The sequence below is a fragment of the Engystomops pustulosus genome, chromosome 3 (genome assembly GCF_040894005.1).
Source record: "Engystomops pustulosus chromosome 3, aEngPut4.maternal, whole genome shotgun sequence".
Classification (NCBI taxonomy): domain Eukaryota; kingdom Metazoa; phylum Chordata; class Amphibia; order Anura; family Leptodactylidae; genus Engystomops; species Engystomops pustulosus.
Window position 1 is genome coordinate 195,813,484 of NC_092413.1, and position 20,879 is coordinate 195,834,362.

General features: G+C 45.7%; 1 protein-coding gene across 3 annotated transcripts in view; it reads left to right on the forward strand.

Moving 5' to 3' along the window:
* Positions 1-20,879, forward strand: part of TRAPPC12 (trafficking protein particle complex subunit 12) — a 74,596-nt gene that overhangs the window by 27,575 nt on the left and 26,142 nt on the right. For all 3 annotated transcript variants that reach the window (XM_072143506.1, XM_072143505.1, XM_072143507.1), the window contains exons 6-7: positions 12,646-12,758; positions 13,380-13,452. In XM_072143506.1, the coding sequence (XP_071999607.1) occupies positions 12,646-12,758; positions 13,380-13,452 (186 nt within the window). The remainder of the gene's footprint in view (positions 1-12,645; positions 12,759-13,379; positions 13,453-20,879) is intronic.

Genomic DNA, 20,879 nt, shown 5'->3' on the forward strand with positions numbered 1-20,879 from the left:
CTGTTAGAGGGAATTATCTGGTAGCAATTCTACCTGCATATTCTTACATCATGACTTCAGCTGATAATAACCTTATCGGGCCCACAAGGAACACCCTGCACCCCAAAGATAAAAACCTACCTAGTGCACAAAGCCCTGCTAGCTCACTCACTCACTCGCTTGTTATGCACCGTACTATAACAATGAGATGAACCATCTCTTTACCTGTGGGTGTCTACTGTATTATACGGGAGATACCTTCCAACAGTCTTGTAAAAAACCACCATCCTGCACGTCACGCCTGATAATATTCATACCCATATAAACAGAGTAGTAGGGCAGCAATCTCCAGTCTTGAGTAACGATTTCTAAATGGTGGTGCTTGCAGCCAGAGGTTCTGATGCCAAAACCCAAGAGCAGACAATCTTCATGGAGGATCTTAACGTTGCGCTTATCATGCTTGGATAACTTGTGAATAAAACTTTTTGGGATTTAATCTTGAGGTGCTGTGGCTTCCTCCATGAAGACTCGTACCCATATACTCACAGGACCATACTTGTAATATATATATATATTCAAAATATTTTTATTAGGTTTTTCTTTTGATTATAACAACACAGAAAAAATAGACAGTTATACAGATAAAAGTACTCAGCATGTAAGAAAAGAGAATACACAACCCTGAGGCAGGGGTCACGCAGGACCACACAGTATATAGACATTAGAAATATATCCTGTTTCGGGCCCGAAGGTCCGTCCTGAGATGTTTGTGGATAGTATAATCATACATAGGAGGTCAAGCATAACTTCCGCCCCACAAATTATGCGGAAAATGTAACATTGTTTATTGCTGAAGCCATAATAGGGAAGTAACATTGTTGTCGAAGGTGTGGATGGCAGCGACGGAGGCCCACGTATAAGGCTCCATTCATTATGCTGCTCTCTAATAACATCATCCCATATGGCTTTGATAATCCAACAAATATATAGGAACTACTATAACACAATAAGAACAGTTTTGAGAAAAAGAAAAAAGAGAGAAAAAAGAAAAAGAGAGAAGAGGAAAAAAAAAAGGGGGGGGAGAAAAGAAGGATAAAGGAAAGGTTCAGAAAAAAGGGGGAAAAGGAGTGGATAGGAGGGGGGGGGGCAGGGACACACATCCAGGGCTAAGGATTGACACAGACAAATTCCCAGAAGACATGAACTACGAATCGACCCGGTCCTTAAACAAATAAGCTGTTATACTCCGGGGTCTCTTTGAAGAGGATCCACGGCTGCCATAATTCCCCGAACTTCCCCGTTGTCTGGTTGACTTCTGCGGTAAGTTCCTCCATACGGCATATGTGACTCATCTCCCGCACCCAATCAACGAATGGCGGGGTAAGGGGGGACCTCCAGTAGCGTGGAATAACTGAGCGGGCCGCGGTTAGGAAAAAGCGCAGAAGCCCCTTTTTTTGGGAACGGATAGTTCCCGGAAGAACGGACAATAGGCCGATCTTAGGAGTGAATGTGACCTTACGTCTGGTGACCGCAGTGTAAGTGCTAGATACTTTCTCCCAAAAAGGCTTAATTTTATCACATTCCCACCACACATGAAGCATGGATCCACCATCACTCCCACAGCGCCAGCACACATCCGGAACGCCAGGATAGTACCTATGCAGCATCTCGGGTACACGGTACCATCGGGTGAGAATTTTGTAGTTTTTTTCTTGTGCAGCACAGGCAATGGACAGTTTATGTGTGAAGGTGTACATCTTTACCAAATCTTGGGGAGTAAATTCCGTATTCAGCTCCTGTTCCCACCTGCCGATGTATCCCGGGTCGCCTGTGAGTCTCTCCGACTGTAATAGGGAATAGATTTGTGAGATGACATGGGGTTGGGGAGATCGTGAACTGAGAAGATCCTCAAAGGGCGTCCTGCTCGAATCGAATGCAGCCCGTTCGCTGTCGACAAATGATCGCAGTTGAGTATATTCGAACCAGGATAACCGAACATCCGGACATTGGAGCTGCAGAGCCTCAAATGTGGGAAGGGACCCATTCTCAACTATGCTACCCATACGAGGATCGTTTGTATAGTGCCAAATCAAGAAGGAGTCCCTGTCCTTCCCCGGGGCGAACGCGGGATTGTGAAGAAGTGGCGTGAGGGGACCACGATTACGGGACAAAAGGCCCTTGCGCAAAATTTTGTGCCAGGCTTCAATTGCTACACGGGAGAACCTTGCATGTTTTGCTAGGGATTGAAGTGCATGCTTGCCTATCCAGGGAAGATATCCCAAGGGGACTGAGGAGAATTTCTGTTCCAAAGCAACCCACTGCTTTGTCTTGGAATGAGATTGCCAATCTACAAGACGTTGAAGAGTAACAGCCCAGTGGTATATCTGAAGATCCGGGAGACCTGCCCCCCCCCAGCTGATTTAGGCCTAGTAAGTACCCGCCACCCTATCCTTGGCCTGCTGGATCCCCACACAAACCGAGTCATTGCTGATCTTAACTTCTTAAAAAAGGAAGGGGGGGGGGGTGCTATTGGAGCGCCTTGGAAGAGATACAAAAATCTAGGAAGAATATCCATTTTGAGCACATTTATCCTTCCAAACCAGGAAAGCCTCTTTTTATCATAGCTGTTAAGATCTCTCAGAGTGCGCTCCAATAGAGGGGCGTAGTTAAGAGTATATATCTCATCACAGGAAGGGGAGATCTTTATTCCCAAATATGTAATGTGATCGGTACGCCATCGAAATGGGAAGTTATCAGCCACGTGCTGTGCTTCATCTGGCGGCAGAGAGATATTTAGTGCTTCTGATTTAGTGTAGTTTATCTTGAAACTACTCAGGTGACCGTACCTTTCGAACTCATGGAGTAGGGCCGGAAGAGAAATTCGGGGCTGTGAGACGTACAATAATAAATCATCAGCGTATAGGGCCGCCTTGTATTGCGTGTCCCCTATGCATGCTCCATGGATGTTCGGGTTCTTTCTAATTGCTACCGCCAGATGTTCCATCACGATAGCGTATAACAAAGGGGATAATGGGCACCCCTGTCTAGTGCCATTGTTAATCAACAGAGGGTCCGAAAGAGATCCATTAACCCTCACTCTAGCCGATGGACTAGTATAAAGAGCTGCTACCTTGTCCACAAATCCCGGTCCTAGACCCATTTGCTTCAGCGCCTCTTTCATGAACCCCCAGTGGACCCTATCAAATGCCTTCTCCGCATCAATAGACAGGAGGCATAATGGGGTTTTAGATGATTTGGCCCAAGAGATCAGCAAGGCTGTTTTATTAAGATTATCCCGTGCTTCCCGTCCAGGCACAAAGCCGACTTGGTCGTTATGTATCACTGATGGCAGAAGTGGGCCTAATCTGTTGGCCAGGATTTTGGAGTATAGTTTGATGTCCACGTTTATCAAAGAGATTGGCCTGTAGCTACTAGGAGCCGTAGGGTCTTTGCCCGGCTTCGGTAATACACTTATATGGGCCTCCAATGATTGAGGGGCAAATGGGGTGCCAGTAGATATAGAGTTAAACACCCTGGTGAGAAATGGGGTGAGGGATTCTCTCATGAGTTTATAAAAAGCGGGCGTGAACCCATCAGGTCCCGGACTCTTGCCTGAAGGGGTTTCCCTGATAGCATGATGCACCTCCCCCTCTCCTATTGGTTGCTCCAATGATTCATTAGAATCGCTAGTGATCCCCGGTAACGCGGTGTCAGAAATATACTCCCGCATGCGATCTAGAAGGGCCCCCTCACCCATATCTGCAAACTGTGGCCGGATGTTATATAACGCATCATAATAACTGCGAAAGGTCTCTACAATCTCCCTTGGGTTATGCGTAAGCCCCCCATTGGCTGTCTTTATTTTAGGCAGGAACGTTGCCGCACTGCGCGGGTGTAGAAGCCTTGCTAGTGGCCTTCCACATTTATCGGCATATTCATACAAATAGCGGGAAAATTGAGTTCTGTGATGAAGATGGGCCTGGTCGAGTAATCCCCTCAATGTCTCCCTTTTCCCCGTAAGTTGCGCCAAGAGGTCAGGGGCCAAGGAGGATTTATGGCGGGACTCCAAATCACTAATCTCCCGTGCTAGGGACGTAATTTTCGCCGCCTTCTCCCTCTTCAAACGGGTGCCATGCCTAATGATTACACCGCGAAACTCCCCTTTTAAGAGTTTCCCACACCAAGGGAAGAGGTATTGATTCACCCGAGTGTGTTGCTAGGAAATTATCCATAGAGGACTTAAGTTCGGCGACACATAAAGGGTCTTTTAGCAGATTATCATTAAGTTGCCAGTTCCAAGACCGGCGCATTGAGTTAGGCAGTGACACCGTGAAGAAGATAGGAGCGTGGTCGGAGAGAACTATGTTGCCTATTGTTGCCGTGGGCTGCCATTCCAACGTCCTGTGACTGACTAAAAATGCATCGATTCTGCTATAGGAGCCATGGGCAGAAGAATAAAAAGAGTAGTTTCTGTCTACAGGGTGTAGAATACGCCACACATCTATGAGGCGTAGAGCATGAAGGTCGCGTTTTAAGGAGTGCATGTGCCTAGCAGAGACATTGCTACGTCCCGATGAGGTATCTAAGGTGGGATTCATTGGGAAATTAAAGTCCCCCCCTGTAATGAGTGTGCCCTCAGCAAACTCTGACAGACAGCGCAGGATAGATCGACAGGCAGGTATGGCCTGGGTATTTGGCAAATACCAATTGGCCACTGTGAAAATTGTATTATGAATATCCAATTTAATAAAAATGTACCTTCCGTTGGGGTCCATTCTAGTGTCCATGACTGTGTGCTGAAGGGACCTGTGAAGGCCAATAGAAACGCCTTTAGAGCGAGCATCTGGATTGGCACTGTGATGCCAACCTGTGTAACACCCCAAAGGGACGGTGAGTTTCCACGGAAGGCGCTCCCGGGGCCCAGAAGCCACCAGCCCGTATATTTTGAAAGAACATATTTTGAACTAGTCATCACCCAAAGGTAACCAGGTATCTATACCCAACATCCGTTAGTACAAATGCAAAACACAAAGACATTTAAACAAAATAAACATCCTCAAACACCAGAACGACGGCGAGACCTCTCGAGACGGTATCATCAATGACAGTCCAAGGCCTGAAGCCCGCTATGAAATTAAAGAACATTAGATAAATCAGGTATTAACAACCCTGTGAAATAACTTACAACGTCCATAGCTGAGGCAGGCCGGGTCATCGGGATGTGGAGGTCAAGAGGCCAGAAGAAGGAAACTTTGACTCTCACCAGAAGAAGCCTTATCTTGGGGGCTGCGGGTCTGGGCCCATCCGATGGTTATCCCGGTGATCCACGGATCGCCTGCGTTGCCTTCGCCGTGGGTTCCTCTGTGGTCTCGGGGGTGGTGCCCCCAAGGTTTCAACCGGCCAATCTGAAATATTGACGGGAGGGAGACCCAGGGCCTCAGTGAAAGCCGGGATATCGCTAGGATGGCGAAGAACATGCGTCTGGCCATTCTGACGCACTTGTAGGCGAAAGGGGAATCCCCATGAGTATTGAAGTGCTCTCTGCCGGAGGGAATCCAACACAGGACGCAATGCTTTGCGCTTCATCAAGGTTAGCCTGGATAGGTCTGGGAGGAATTGCACCACAGAACCCCTAAAGCGTATTTCCCCTTGTTCCCTGGCACAGTTCATAATGGATTCCTTAAGTTGGTACCGATGGACCCTGCAAATTATGTCCCGTGGTCTGTTCGGATCAGGGGATTTAGGACCAAGGGACCTGTGGGCACGGTCCAGCTCTAATGGTGTATCTGCCGGGACGCCCAGGACCACATTAAAGAGCTCTTGCAGGCTTGAATGTATAGCAGAAGGGTCAATGGATTCGGGGAGACCCCTGACCCTAATAATATTCCTCCGGCCACGATTTTCCAGATCGTCGAGGTGGTCAGATAACGCCAGAAGCTGGGAGGAATGCGAAGCCAACTGCGCCGATTGAGCCGCCAGCCTTTCTTCAACATTGCGTTGGTAGGTCTCTGCTGTGGACACTCTCTCTTCAATATGATGTACTTCGTCTCTGAGGGTAGATATTTCAGATCTGTAGGATTGTTCGAGCCTGGAGACGTAGGACTCCATGTCCTCTCTAGTGGGTATTGTGTGGATGTGTGCTCGCAGGGCTCTGATGTCCGCCAACACTTCCATATCCAATGAGATTCTCTGAGGATACATATGATGTTGGGACGCTTGATCTATTACAGGAACGCCACATTGTACTAAGGTAGTTGAAATAGAGCCAGCAGCATGCGTTGAGGAGGGGCACGATGCTGGAGAGGGCAAGGACACCTCAAAATTGGCTTGTTGTCCCGACCACTCAGGAGCCATCGGATTCAGTCCCTGAGGTGACATGGACCAAAGAGTCGAGGGCACCGCGTCCACAGGGGGAGAGAGTGAGTCTTGTGAGGAACCCCAGTGGGGCGATAACGCCAATGATTGGCATGGTGAGGGTAGCTGCTCAGCTGCCTGAGGGGGGCATATTGTAGCAGGTGACTTGACGGCCTGCACTGTGTGCTTATGGGGCCTGTCTGAGGTTGCAGCCTCGGTTTCAGCCAGGGCTGAGTCGCTTACCCAGCTGCTGGTCAGGGTCCCTCCATCTCTTTGTGGCGCAGGGGATCGTGCGCCTGCACTCCCGGTCCGGTCCTGATGCGCCAGACTTTCGCGCTCCTCCGCGCCCCGCGGCGCCATCTTGGCCGCGCCACGTGGTGACCCCGAAGTGCCCGGGGTAGCTGGCATTAGTGGCTGTTCTCCCCGGCCCGGGTTAGGGGAGTCCAGGATGGAGCCTTCCGGTTGCGGGGCCTCCGGAGCTCCTGGCCGCGCAGCGGTCCCCGCCTCCGATGTGCCCAGGACAATGAGGTCCGCCGCCATTGCCGGAGTGCCGGCCGCAGCTGCAGGGGAAGAGCGGCCCGTCATATATGTTGCGATGTGGCGGGTCGCTGGCCTGGATATTGGGGTGGAAGCAGCCCTGGCACCTCTCCTCTTCTTGGCACCCATGCAGGAGGTAAGATGTGGGTGGAAATGCTGATTTTGAGCCGATTTCTCTGGGCCCAGCGTGGGAGCTCTCAGGAGACACAGCCTCACGCTTCCATGGCCAAACCACGCCCCCGTAATATATATATATATATGGGCTTTGTCACACTGCCGTCTGCGGGGCCGTCCATGCGACCGCAAATTTGCGGCTGCATGTACGTCCCCATAGACGGCAATAGCGGCACAGCCGGGATCCGGTGCCACACATGTATGCCACCAATCCGGGCCGCACACTGCAAAAAGATAGAGCATGCTCTATCTTTCGGCGTGTGTGCGGCCGTGCGCCGCTATTCTCTATGGAGGGAAGAGAGGTCACCACCTCCTCCTCTCCAGCACACGGTGGTATGCTCGCACGGCGGGCAAACCGCGTGTGAATGTACCCTTATTGACACACAGACACACACATTTAAGGAGACCTCTAGCGAAGCTCTCTGGATGCTTTACTATAGTCCCAGGCTGCAATGATCAGCTTTAATGTCCCTGTAATGAAGCTTTATTTATAATCCTTGGTCCCATTACAACAAAAAAATTTGTCTACAATTGTCAGTGGGGCAAAAAAAAAAAATTGTATAGAACTACAATTATAAAATATACAGTTTCGACAAATTCAACTTAGGTTCCATAGGTTTGTTCTTATCTAATACATAACCCGCCTGTATGTACTGTCCAGCAGCCGCTGCCTCCCCTCACTGATGAAATGTCCAACACCAGTAGCCCGTAAGAGGGAATTCTAGAAAGGATATTTCATACCCTATCCAATGGGGATTAGAGTTACATACAGTCATGGTACCTTTAAAGGGAACCTGTCAGCAGGGACATCCTTTTCACTAAAGACAGGATACAGTAGCCCATTACACCTTCACTGAAAGTCTTTCTACCTTCTCTAAGCATTTGCTTTACAATTTAATTGTGTGTTATAACTTACCCTCCATCCTGACAGAATCCTTTGTGTAGTCCCAGGGGTTGGGCTTTGGTTTGGTTTCATTTCAAAAAACAACCCATGACTTGTCTGTGCTGCAGACTGCTCAGCTCTCAGCCCCCACCTCTGTGCTCCTGTACAGCTCCTCCCTCCTGCTCCTTCACAAAGGTCACAGCCTGGTGATCTGACACGCAGTGGGAGGTGGGGGACTTGCATTCAGGAACATGGCCTGTAGAAAAATATGGCACTGTTGAGCAAAACAGGTCGAATTTATATAATTGTTTTCTAAATCATTAAATGATGATCGGTAGACTTTCATTACCCAAGAGACACAGAAGGGTAACTTAAAGTTCCACATGGCCCCAATTCTAAAACTTTAAAAGGGTCCTACAATGTGACATTTACACCCCTGATATTGGCTGATTGGCAAAAAGTAGTCCTCACACTCAGTCCTCTGCCATTGCTTCTTCTGTGTCCTGAGAGTGATAGGAGAATGGTGGAATATGTCCATCGGAGAACAGAATAGTAGAAAAGTGCTTTGTATCTAGACTTTTCCATCAGGTGACATCAGTGTCGGGCGCAGAGCTTAGCATCGAATTCTGTCTGAGATAGGGAGTCGATATATGGATGGGATGTGTATAGCAGTAGTGGGGAATAAGATGGATGACTGACAGCCACATTCATTATGGATAAGAATCTAGGATGGACCAATGACTATTGGCAGCGCCTCTGACGTGACATTGATTAGGGGCTGAATTAGTATTTATGTTGCGTCTTGAAGGTACTTGTCTTAACTGAAGCTGGAATTGTACCTAGAAATTATTTTTAAAGAAACTATTAAAAAAAATGTCGTACTTGCAGATATGTGCTCAATATGGATTGGGGCTGGGTCACTGCGGCTCAGCTGCCATGCAAGTAAATAGAAGCTGAGCTGCAGTAACATAGTTCGACCACTACACAGAGGACGGAGCTGTTCTTCTACTTTGTTCTGTGTTGCCCCTGGCGGTGGAGATAAACAAAATGGGCTGATTGCGGGGCATCCAGCGAAGTTACCTCCGAATGTCTAAGGATAATGAAGGTTGCCCATGAATCTATGTATACATTTTATTGATCAAAGATCCCATTGCCATCTCCACTATCTAATATGGGAGACTATTGTAAGTGGAGGTAAGCCGGGAATCAGGTTGACAGCAGGTACCTTTTTACATGCACCTGTGTGACATCGCATGACCAGGGACATAACGAGCCGTGCACTTGTGTGACATCACATGACCAGGGATATAACGAGCCGCACACCTGTGTGAGATCACATGATCAGGGATATAAGGAGCCGTGCATCTGTGTGACATCACATCACCAGGGGTATAACGAACCGTGCACCTGTCTGACATGACACGACCAGGGACCGGTTTTTATCCATAGGAAGCAATCAATGAAGCTTTCTATACGACAGCAAGCAGAGATCTAGAAAACCGTGTGGTTTTTTTTTTTTTGCTTTTCTGTGCAATTTTCTGTGTTTTGGCTACATTCACACGATGTATGCCCGCCGTACCGTATTAGGGCGGGCATACATCGGCGCTGCGGAGAGGAGCAGGGGATTAGCGCTGCTCACCCCCGCCCCTCTCCATAGGAAGATACGGCGCCGCATCACCTGTGTGATGCTGCACCGTACCCCTCCCGTACAGGGCCGTGAGCCCATAGAAGTGTACGGGGGACGTATATCGGCCATACATAAGTCCCCCATACATGTGTGTGAATGTAGCCTTTCTGTGTTGGGCGCCCGTGTGTGGACATGTACGCCTGACCTTTGTCCCCATGAGCTCTTATGGCAGAGCTGTCATGACACATCTCTCTGCGTTTTGGATGGCCGGATCGTCACTGCGGGCACTCATTAAGATGAGCTGTGCCGAGGTTATGGCAGGGGTTAGGGCTGCCTCTTCAGTTTTCTTACAAAGCCCCTTGTGTTTTGTAGCGTTTTATCATCGGCCATGTACCTGGGTGAGACGTGTCCTGACCCCACTACATTGTCCTGCAGCCTCCAAATATATTATAGGGGAAAGATGCCCCTTTTTCTGTGTATTTTGTAATAGAAAGAAACAAAATTGCCTCTCTGACGCGGAGTAAGACAAAAGGCTGAGCTGAGCGTATTCATATTTTATACATGACTTGTCTGAATTGTGAAGTCATCCGCTATTATCACACCTAGGGGCGCTGAAGTGCTTCATCCCGATTTAGTGGAAGCTACAAGATATTACATTACCTCATTCCCCCAATGCCGACATCTACATTCTTTTTCAGGGGCATCATAAACAGGCAGGGTTACCAGAGCCTGGGTTACGTACAAGATAGGTTTGTTCTTAAAATCAATTTGTATGTAAGTCGGATCTGGTATATTTTATAATTTGTAGTCCCAGTGTCAAAATTTTGTGCTGTCCATATGAACAAAGATTATCTATAAAGCTTGATTACAGACACCTTACAGCTGAGCATTGCAGGAATAAAGTATAGCATCCAGAGAGGTCACCAGAGGTCACAGGGGGCAGAGAGGTCCGTCTGTAAGTCGGGTGCCCTTAAAAGGGTTACCCACTTTAAGCACATTCCAGCAAAAAATTGGAATTGTTTGTGTAATGCAAAGTTATACAATGTACTTTCTGTTTCAATTCTTCATGGTTTTGTAGATCTCTTCTTGCTGTCGTGCAACAGGAAGCTTCATTCTTTACTTCCTGTAAATAAAGACCTGTCCACGGTCATGTGATGTCACACAGGTGCACGGCTCTTTATAACACACAGTTTAATCAAAGCTATGTGATGCTAATTAGACATGCACCTGTGTGATATCACATGACCATGGACTGGTGTTTATGTACAGGAAGAAGAGATCGAGAAAACCAAATAATAAATTCCTTTATTTATATAGCGCACACAGATTATGCTGCGGCACACAGACCTTGTCAATTCAGTCCCTGTCCCCAATTTAAGAATTGATACAGAAAGTACAGGTGGTCCCCTACTTAAGAACACCTGACCTACAAACGACCCCAAGTTAAAGACTGACCCATCTGTCCCCTGTGACCTCTGCTGAAGCTCCCTGGATGTTACTTCAGTCCCAGGCTGCAATGATCAGCTGCAAGAAAAAATTTGACAAAATAAAAAAAGATTTTGTCTGGAGCTACAATTATAAAATATACAGTTCCAACTTGAATACAAATTCAACTTAAGAAAAAACCTATGGAATCTATCTTGTTCATAACCCGGGGACTGCCTGTATAATAGAAAATTGAATAACTTTTCTTTACACAAGCAATATTAATTATTTGCTGGAATGTACTTAAAGTGGACAGCCCCTTTAAGTCGGGGGCCTCCTGTATTATAAAGAATAGCGCCAAACTTGTCTGCAGGCTGTGTGTGTTATTGCAGCTCAGCTTTTTTGAAGCAAGCTGCAATACCACACAATACGTAGACAAGTGTGACGCTATTTTTAGAAGATTTCTAGATTAGCAGCAGGTGGAATATCTTGTGCTGTTAGTTCTGTTTAAAAATTATTTATATTACTTTCCAAACTTTCCAATAGTAAAGCACAGGTATAGATAAAATAGGCCAAAGAGAAAAGATATTTGCAGACACCGTACTCTAGACAATATTCATTCTACTTTTTTTGTTTTGTTTCCAATGTCGACTTTAGATCTGTGTCTCCATGGTAACAGACTACAAACTATCCATGCGCTGTCTGATCCTCCTTCTCATGTCTGTCATCTACTTTCTAAGGCTGCATTCACACGAACGTATGTCCGCAGCCATGAAGAGGAAGAGGGTTGATCATTCCCCTCTCCATAGAGATGCACTGTGCCATAACACGGGGAAAGATAGGACATGCCCTATCTTTTCCCCATGTACGGAGCGGTACGATGCCGCACGTGTGCTGCACCATATCGCTCCATGCGCCTATGGGGGACGTATGTATGGCCACAAGCTTGGGGCCGTATATAAGTTCCCCAACGGTCATGTGAATATAGCCTAACATAAACAGATCGGACATAAAATCACCTTTGTGTTACCAAATATGCAGTGATTAGGCAGGTGGTATGTGTTAACGTAACACCATCATACATATGGCAAGCTCTGTGCAATGCTGCGTAATCTGTGTGCGCTATATAAATAAAGAATTATTATTATTATTATGCATTATCCATACCCTAGGTAATGCACACAAATGCCGCCATCTTCTGTTTATGTGCTCATAATAGGGCAAGCCCCCCCAATCCCTTTTAGATGTCTTTATACATGTTTCACTAAAGCCTTAATCCCTGATGGCACTCCCACCTCCTCTTATCCATGAGAGAGACATGTAACTTTCTAAAGAGAATTCCAGAGGGCAGGGTGAGGTTGATATTTCTTCATTTAGCCAGGTCTTTCTCAGCCCCTCCTTCTTGAGGGAGTGGTTAATGATGTAGCAGTGCAGTGTCACACACAACCCCTCTCCCTCTCTCCCTTCCAGCAATTCCATACTGTTGTTTTTTTTTTAACATTTTTCCATGGAAAGGAACCATTTGGGGATGAGGGCCATGCTTTTTCTTCATAGTTTTCATGTTGTGTCCCTGTCATTATGCTTATTTCCATAGTACAGTATATGGGAAGCACTGAAGGATAATAAATAAGTGAAATATATTTTGACAGTTCCATGCTTCTTCTAGGCTCGATGGTTCCTTTCTCCATGCGTATTTTACACGCAGAGCTGCGCCAGTACCTTGGTTGTCCTCAGGAGACTCTTGACCGACTACACAGTATGAAGACTATTTGTTTAAAGGTAAAACAAAAAAAGAAATTTTTTTTTACAAATTATCTCCTATACTGCTGACTATCAGTCTTGTGGTAGGCTGCATGGACTGATCTGTAGCCACAGAACCTCTGGTCCAACGTTGGGCCTCTTGCCATTGGTAACACAGGCTACAGCGCTCCCCTGGTCCAATCTAATACTGACCTCACTCGGCTGAGACTGGTTTTGGACTGCAGGGGTTACATGCAGTGACGGAGGGCACCATACTGGACCGCAGAGGAGGACAGCAGTAAGCGTTGCTTTATATCAGTCCCTGCTCCCTGCCACAACATTTAGAATAACTCTGCACAAGTTGATTAGCACAGTAATCTCTGTGTAGTTAATAGCCGCAGCTCTCCATAGAGTTTGAGGTTGCTGTCCTCGCCTTGGCATGGCGGCTGGTTCTTACTAACATAGCCTGCTGGAGCCGATGTAAAACCTCCAATGGAAGGCGAACAGGAAACTATCAGGGTAAGGATGATACGGACTTACCCTTCAAGAGTTTCCTTTAAGTGGCCAACCCCTTTAAGAGGTTAAAACTATATACAGGTTACTAAAGTTTAAAGACTGTTCCCTTTTAGTTGTTGATTTACTTGTGTATGATTCTTGCAGATTCTAGACAATTTAGAAAAGGGTTTTGCAGAAGATGGAAGCATGATCACCATGACGAGCAGTAACCGGCAGGGTAAGTGTGTTCCGTCCTGTACATGTATCGTAACGCCAGGGGTTAGTGGTCCTGGAGTCTAGAGTGGGTTTATATGATTGTGACACCGCGGTGCTTCTGTGAGTTATCTGTAGCCTTAAATGGTCTCTAACTTTTCACCAAACTTTCCATGAGTCAGTCATACAGGAGAAGAGGAACTTTTTTTTTTTTTTTTTAACAAAATGTATTATTATTATTTTTCAACAATACAAAGAAATCTCAAATATATGAATAGATATAAATACATTTCATATTTATTATTATCTTACCGCATCTAGATCTTAACTCAAAATTTATAGATGAGCGGATCCGAACTATAAATTTGGCGTCCTCCATACGGCAGCTCCGGCTAACCTGGACACGTTGTTTGATGGGCTGCAGAGTAGCCAATCGGGCAGCTTTTCGTTCCTAGCAACTAAGCATGGCTGTGATTGGCCAGGTGTGTCTACAGGGTGTCCAGCCTAGTTGATCGGGGCATAAAGCTGCCTGATTGGCTGCTCTGGAGCATATCAAACAACACGTCCAGGTTTGGCGGAGCTGCCGTATGGTGGACAACAATCCAAAAGTTTGGGTCTGCACAGCAGATAAGATATGGAGCCTGAGCTGCTGGAAAATATATACACATGGCACATAATAGCCGCAAACAGGGTCACTCCTGATGTATGCACTGCTGATTATTTAAACATGAGGTGCACTTTAAGGCCAACTCCACCCAAAATGAGGTTTTACTGCCCTTCACTGCAAGTCCTGCTCGCATGTATGTAGGAAGCTGAGGTCTGGGCTGCCACGTGTAAGGATCTTCAGTGTCCATATCAAGACGCTCCTTGGTGTGTAACATGGGGCTACAGCAGGTGAATTTATTTCCCTAGTACAATGGATTCTCTGGAGGATAATTCATCGCTCGCTCGTTGACCCTGCAGAGAAATTTTTTTTTTCTTCCTCTGAGCAATAAATTGATAGATCCCAACCTTCACTGTGTGTATTGATGGCAGACACCATCTACCTATGACTGAGCAGAGAGAGAGGTTTTCTAAGGATAAGCCATCCATGGTAAAATCCTTGAAGAACTCCTTTAAAGAAACACTACAACAGAAAATAAAGAAAATATATTATTATGTCAGTGTGCACAGTATGGAGGGTCCATCTTGGGTGGTCTACCATTACTGATTTAGCAACCTGCCTCCCATCTGGAGATTGGCTTCTGGAAATAAGAGAAGAACAAATGTTCTCTAGGGACGTTTATATAACCCTTTGGATCATTGAAGCATAGGATTTTATGCATGCTATCCTACTACTTATGGGGGTCTACAGCTGCAGACATAATGGGGCACATTTACTACAACCAGTACAGTGTGTACTATGTGCAGTTTGCCTGTGTAGTGTGCAGGGGGCGCCAGATTCATGATTTGCGGCTCCTGTTCTTCGTGCTCTTTTTTTTGTCTGTCTACTTCTGTCTATCTGTGCATGATAAATGTGGCGCACGGGCAGACTGAGCACCGAAACGCCTCTCTATGTGCAGAAATTTGTGTTGCGTCGGATTTAGTGCAGCCGCGCCACAAATGAGTCTCGTGCGACATGTGGCGCGGACACTTCTTGAATACATGTGCAAGCAGTTTGCGTATAAAAGAATGTCTAACAAAAAAGTGTGTCCCAGTAAGTAACAGTGCCCACTTGGTCATGATAGCTAGCTTTGGAGAAGGCTGGGCTTATCTGAAGCCCGATTGTTGCTTACCTGTACAGTCATGGCCATAAGTTTTGAGAATGACCCAAATATTATATTTTCACATGATCTGTTGCCCTCTGGTTTGTCAGATGTTTTTATCACATACAGAAATACAAGTGCAATCATATTATGAGTAACAAAAGCTTTTATTGTCAGCGAGAATGAGTTACTGCAGCAGGTCAGTATTTGCAGTGTTGCCCCTTCTTCTTCAGGACCTCTGCAATTCTCCCTGGCAGCTCTCAATCACCTTCTGGACCAAATCCTGACTGATAGCCGTCCATTCTTGCACAATCACTGCTGCATTTTGTCACAATTTGTTGGTTTTTGTTTGTCCACCCGTCTCTTGATGATTGACCACAAGTTCTCAATGGGATTAAGATCTGGGGAGTATCCAGGCCACGGACCCAAAATCTCAATGTTTTGTTTCCTGAGCCATTTAGTTATCACCTTTGCTTTATGGCAGATGCTCCATCATGCTGGAAAAGGCATTGTTCATCACCAAACTGCTCTTGGAGGGTTGGGAGAAGTTGTACTTGGAGAACATTCTGGTCCCATTCTTTATTCATGGATGTGTTTTTAGGCAAAACTGTGAGAGAGCCGATTCCCTTGGCTGAGAAGCCGCCCCACACATGAATGTTTGCAGGAGGCTTCACAGTTGGCATGAGGCGTCATCTTGTTAATCCCTATCCACCGAATAACCTGATAATTTAGGGAACCCCTTTAAGAGAACTTTAATCCCTCATGATCACTTTGGGTATCAGACCCTTGTCTTGCGGAGTCCGTTCCTTCTTTTGGTGGTCTTGATAATATTACATTGTTTTGTACATTTTGTCTTTTCAAACGGCTTCAGACCTTTTTCCTCCCTTCGTTTTCGGTGACTAATGAATATTCCCTTTAAACCCTATTTTTGTTGCTAACCAAAACCTATGTTCCCCCGTTTTAAAGTTTGTGTTTCTCCGATGCAGAAATCTTTATTACTAGCCCTTTGGACACGACGAGGCCACGGCTAAGCCGTTTGTTTTAGACTTATTTTTCTACTACCGTTTCCGACCATTTAAGTTATTTCAGCACAAGGACCTTAATGTTCCTTTTTGTGATTAACTTTTTTCTGTTTCTGTTTCTCCAAAAGCCCCAAAATCCCATCTGAGCTGTTAATGCATTTACTCTTAGGTAGTTTCGCAGATTACAAGATGGTAAAAATTAACCATTTATAATATGGTGCCGTGCCCCCGTACGAGCGCGTAATACAGATGGACTGCGGGGAGCCGGAGAGGGCACGCAGAATGATAGATCGGAGAGCCAACTACAATAACAGTCTCACCCACTGAGAGTCACAAAATAGATTGGAAGTCATTTTGGAAGACTTGTGGATTCCGAAAATGAGTTCTGGGTCAGCCAAGTATGGAAGGTCAATAAATTCTCTAGGCAAGTATTCCCCTTGTAAACCAGAGGCTTAGCGGAGCTTCAAAATTGAAATCTGCGGTGCATATATCTCCGATGTTTGGTTATAAATTATGAAACATCCTTCCATCCGAGGTCCGGTTTGGCCAGCCGTCACTTAAATCATCCCGCACAACGCATCCCTTAAGAACATAGTAAAGTTTAAATGGCAGGATCGGGGATGGTGGGAGGTGGGGAGTGGAGGGGGGGAGGGGTTGGGGTTCGCTGCTTCCAAATATCTCTCTTCTATCTAATTGGGAAAATTGCCTCCTGCACATTAGATGGTTGGAAGGTTTCCTAAAAGATATTTTAATTTATTTGTGATTTATTGAATGAAACATGAGCATTAGCGACTGGGCCGGATGGTAAATCATACAGCAGAGTACAGGACTCCATCTGCATACAAATGACGGGCAGAGGAGGGGAAGCCGGAGCAAGCGGGATGCATGTACAATTCAGAAACCCCAATAGGTTACTGCCAACTCCTGCTTATAATATAAATGAAAGGGAATCAGTCAACCGTTTTGACCATAATAAACTACAGACAGTACTAGGTATTGTCCCTGGAGAGCTGTGTAACCACACATTATTAAGTTTGGAAAGAAGAAGCAATGAAAAGGGAATTTTTAATCCAGGTTTGGAGTTTCTGCAGGTGCCCTGGGCAGTACTTTCAGCCTGAAGAGCTTTCTGCTTTTTGCAATGATTTTTCCACAGCCCCTCCCCTCTGCTCTGAGTGACTCCCAAAAGCCTGATACAGCTCCTACTCAAAGCAGAGGGGCGTGGCTGTGTAGCTATGCAGAGAGCAGAAAGCTCTACAGGTTGAAAGACCCGCCCACAGCCCTTGCAGAATGCAGATTAGGTCATGAGCCTGGAGTGTCCAGGTGTTTCTGCAACATGCTGTCCCAATCATTTAGACGCCCAGGGGACCCCACATTATTATGATCATCCAACTTCTATGTCCTGTGGATAGTGGATGACTGTATGATATAACCAGAATATCCCATTAAGAAGCTTCATCTGTTTTTTTGCTTTAGGTAAACACTAGAATATCTAGGAGGTCATGGAGTAAGATATTTTGGTATGGAGGCCTTGTAGGCATGTGGAGACTTATAGCCATTGATTTCTAGACTAGGGGATTCTGGGAAATATACAAATAAGTTTTCCAGAATGGCACAAGGAAAACCACGCCTTGTAAGGCAGCCCCCCTTACCATCAAGCATGACTTTTAGGAAGCCTAATAGCATGATGTGGGATAAATGTTAATCCGGCATCATGTCATTAGGCTTCCTCAAAGTCATGCTTGATGGCTGGGGGGGGATGCCTTACAAGGTAGCTAAGAGGCGTTTGTTTTCCTTGTCCTATCCTGGAAAATCAAAAATAATTCCAAGAAAAGAAAATTCCATTAAAAATATTTCCAGATAATCCAAATAAGCTGTATGGAGGTGGTAACCCTGGTCCCTTATGAGTGTGTGATGCCCCCTGGCCCTGGATTTTACCCGGGTTGTGGTTTCTTCGGGTGTTTTAGCTTTGGTGTGGTTAGTGCCCGCAGTGCGGTCTATGTGCTATTTTGCAGAACAATAGGAATAGCAGCTGCTGATGTGTGGCTGGCGTGCACTGTGCTCCGCTCCAGACCTCATTAGGAGCGATGCTTGAAGTGGTGGAGCGTCTTCTGGAGAGACGGGGACATTGTGATGGGAAGGTCATGCTGAAGGAGGGGGCAGCTGAGGGCAGCACCTCTCAGACACATCACGGCACAGCTGGCTGCCTCCGAGCTGATGGCAGCATAATACTCTCCTCTCTCCATAGATTTACAATCAATGTTATTAGAGTTCTTCCTCCTCGCTGTCGGGTGCACACTCGAGATTTCCTCCGATTAAAGCTGGGGGCTGTTAATGATGTCATTTTTTTTATTTAGTTTTTTTTTTTTAATTTTACATTATGAAATAATCTGCCACTTTTCACTCCGTCTTTTCAATTTCCTTTGATCATGAGCTTGTAGCATCGTTGCGGTATTGTACTGTAGTGTAAACGCGGTAAAGAAGTGTTGCCGGAGTGAGACCTGAACGGAAATGAACTTGGTGGTGGTCAACTTCTTGTTATGTGTAGAGTAGTCTAAAACTACGTTTTTCATTCCAATCGAGCTGGAGAGAGGGCGAATGTTATGTCAATGTGACAAGATTTTGACAGGGAAGGCAAAAGAATATGAACAACCCCCCCCCCCCTTAATCTTCTCAAAATTGTCACTTCGTGGGGTACACGAGTATTTACTAGGATAGCCTAACAGCAGTGTAACTCTTTGTATTCTTGAGTCTATCTATATACATAACCACGCTGTAAACACAATGGAGATGTATCAAGCTGCCTGTGCGAGGATTCTGAAGCAAACGACTGTCTAAAACTCCTTGCACTTCATACATTAAGGGTTTGACCATTTTTAGACCCTTCTCGGACTCGCACAAAAAAAGGGAGTGGTCTCGGGGGAAAAAAAGTCTGTGCACCACAAAGTTAAAAGAAATATAGCAAAATACAAATAGGAAACCTACCATTTGATTGGATACATTATGAAGCAAACATACCTTGAGAATGCTGTAGCTACACTGATGCAGGATCATATCTTGGTTAATCCCTGAGCTGAGTGGTGCTGCTGTAAAAACAGTTATACCATTCAGGAACTTGGAAAAGCTGGGTCAATATGGCTGCCACGAGCAACACATTAGACACTGCGCTTGTAATAACAAATAGAGGTTAGTCGAACTGAGCTGTATCACTCATACACAGCAGCTGGGGGATGGTGCAGCAATTGATTATTCTGTCTGGCAGAGAGAAAAGTGATTGTATCATCCTCACCTGCAGAGAAAAACGTAGATGCTAGCAGAAGTGCTGAAGTAGCCATACAAGGGACAGAGCTTCATTATCATAATGTTATATCTGTTTTATCAGAAAAACCACTCGGCACACCGATCGACAAAGATATGATCCTGCATCAGTGTAGCTACAGCATTCTCAAGGTATGTTTGCTTCATAATGCATCAAATCAAATGGTAGGTTTCCTTTAAGGTGAGGTCAACCGTAGCGCTTTAACTTTTTAAAACTGAATCAAAGCCAGTGGCGTAACAACCACCGTAGCAGCCGAAACGGTTGCTACGGGGCCCGTGAGGTTAAGGGGCCCAGGGATGCACGGACTCCGTGTGTCCCTGTAGTGTCGGTGCCTGCCGGATTGTGCCCCCGGGCCCCTACCTCTGTGTCCACTCGTAAACCCACCCCCTCCCTCTGTGAGCCGCACGCCCGCCCCCCCTGCACAGGTGACCTCCCGCCCATCCCCCTGCATGCTGGAGCCGGCCGCTGACAGAGCGGACGGATGCCCCTCCTCCCCACTCTACAGCCCACCACCGCGGCAAAACGAGCAGTCATCCTACTAACCAAACCCCCCACCCCGGCGACTGAACAAGCGCCCGCCCGAAAAAACCCCGCACGACCGAACAAGCTGCCGCCCGACAACCCAATCTTTATATATACACAGTATATACATACATATATGTATATATATAGTATGTGTGTGTATGTATATAGTATGTGTGTGTATGTATATAGTATGTGTGTGTATGTATATAGTATGTGTGTGTATGTATATAGTATGTGTGTGTATGTATATAGTGTGTCTATGTATGTATATACTGTGTGTATATACTGTGTATAATCAGGTATACAGACAGCACTCCAAGACGTCCAGCATTAGGTGAAAAAAATTTTCTTCTTTATTCCATGTTTAAAAAGTACAACAAAGTACAGCGACATTTCGTCTCGCTAGGAGCCTTTTTCAAGCATGGAATAAAGAATGTTTTTTTCACCTAATGCTGGACGTCTTGGAGTGCTGTCTGTATACCTGATTATATATTGCGTGTGCTGTTTGTATTTTCCTTGAGTATATACTGTGTATATATGCATCTACTGTATTTCTACACGCACATATTTATATAAACATATATAAATGCACATATATGATGTATGTGTGTTTTTGCATATGCTGTGTATATGGTATGTATGTATATGCTCTATATACTGAATGTGTGTGTGTCTATTTCCCATGTGTGTGTATATGCTGTATATATTGAATGTGTGTGTATTTGCTGTATGTGTGTATATTCTATATGTATATGCAGCATGTGTGTATATGGCGTTTTTATACTACATGTATGTATAGTCAGTGTATACTGTATGTGTGTTTAATATATAGTATATAATGTGT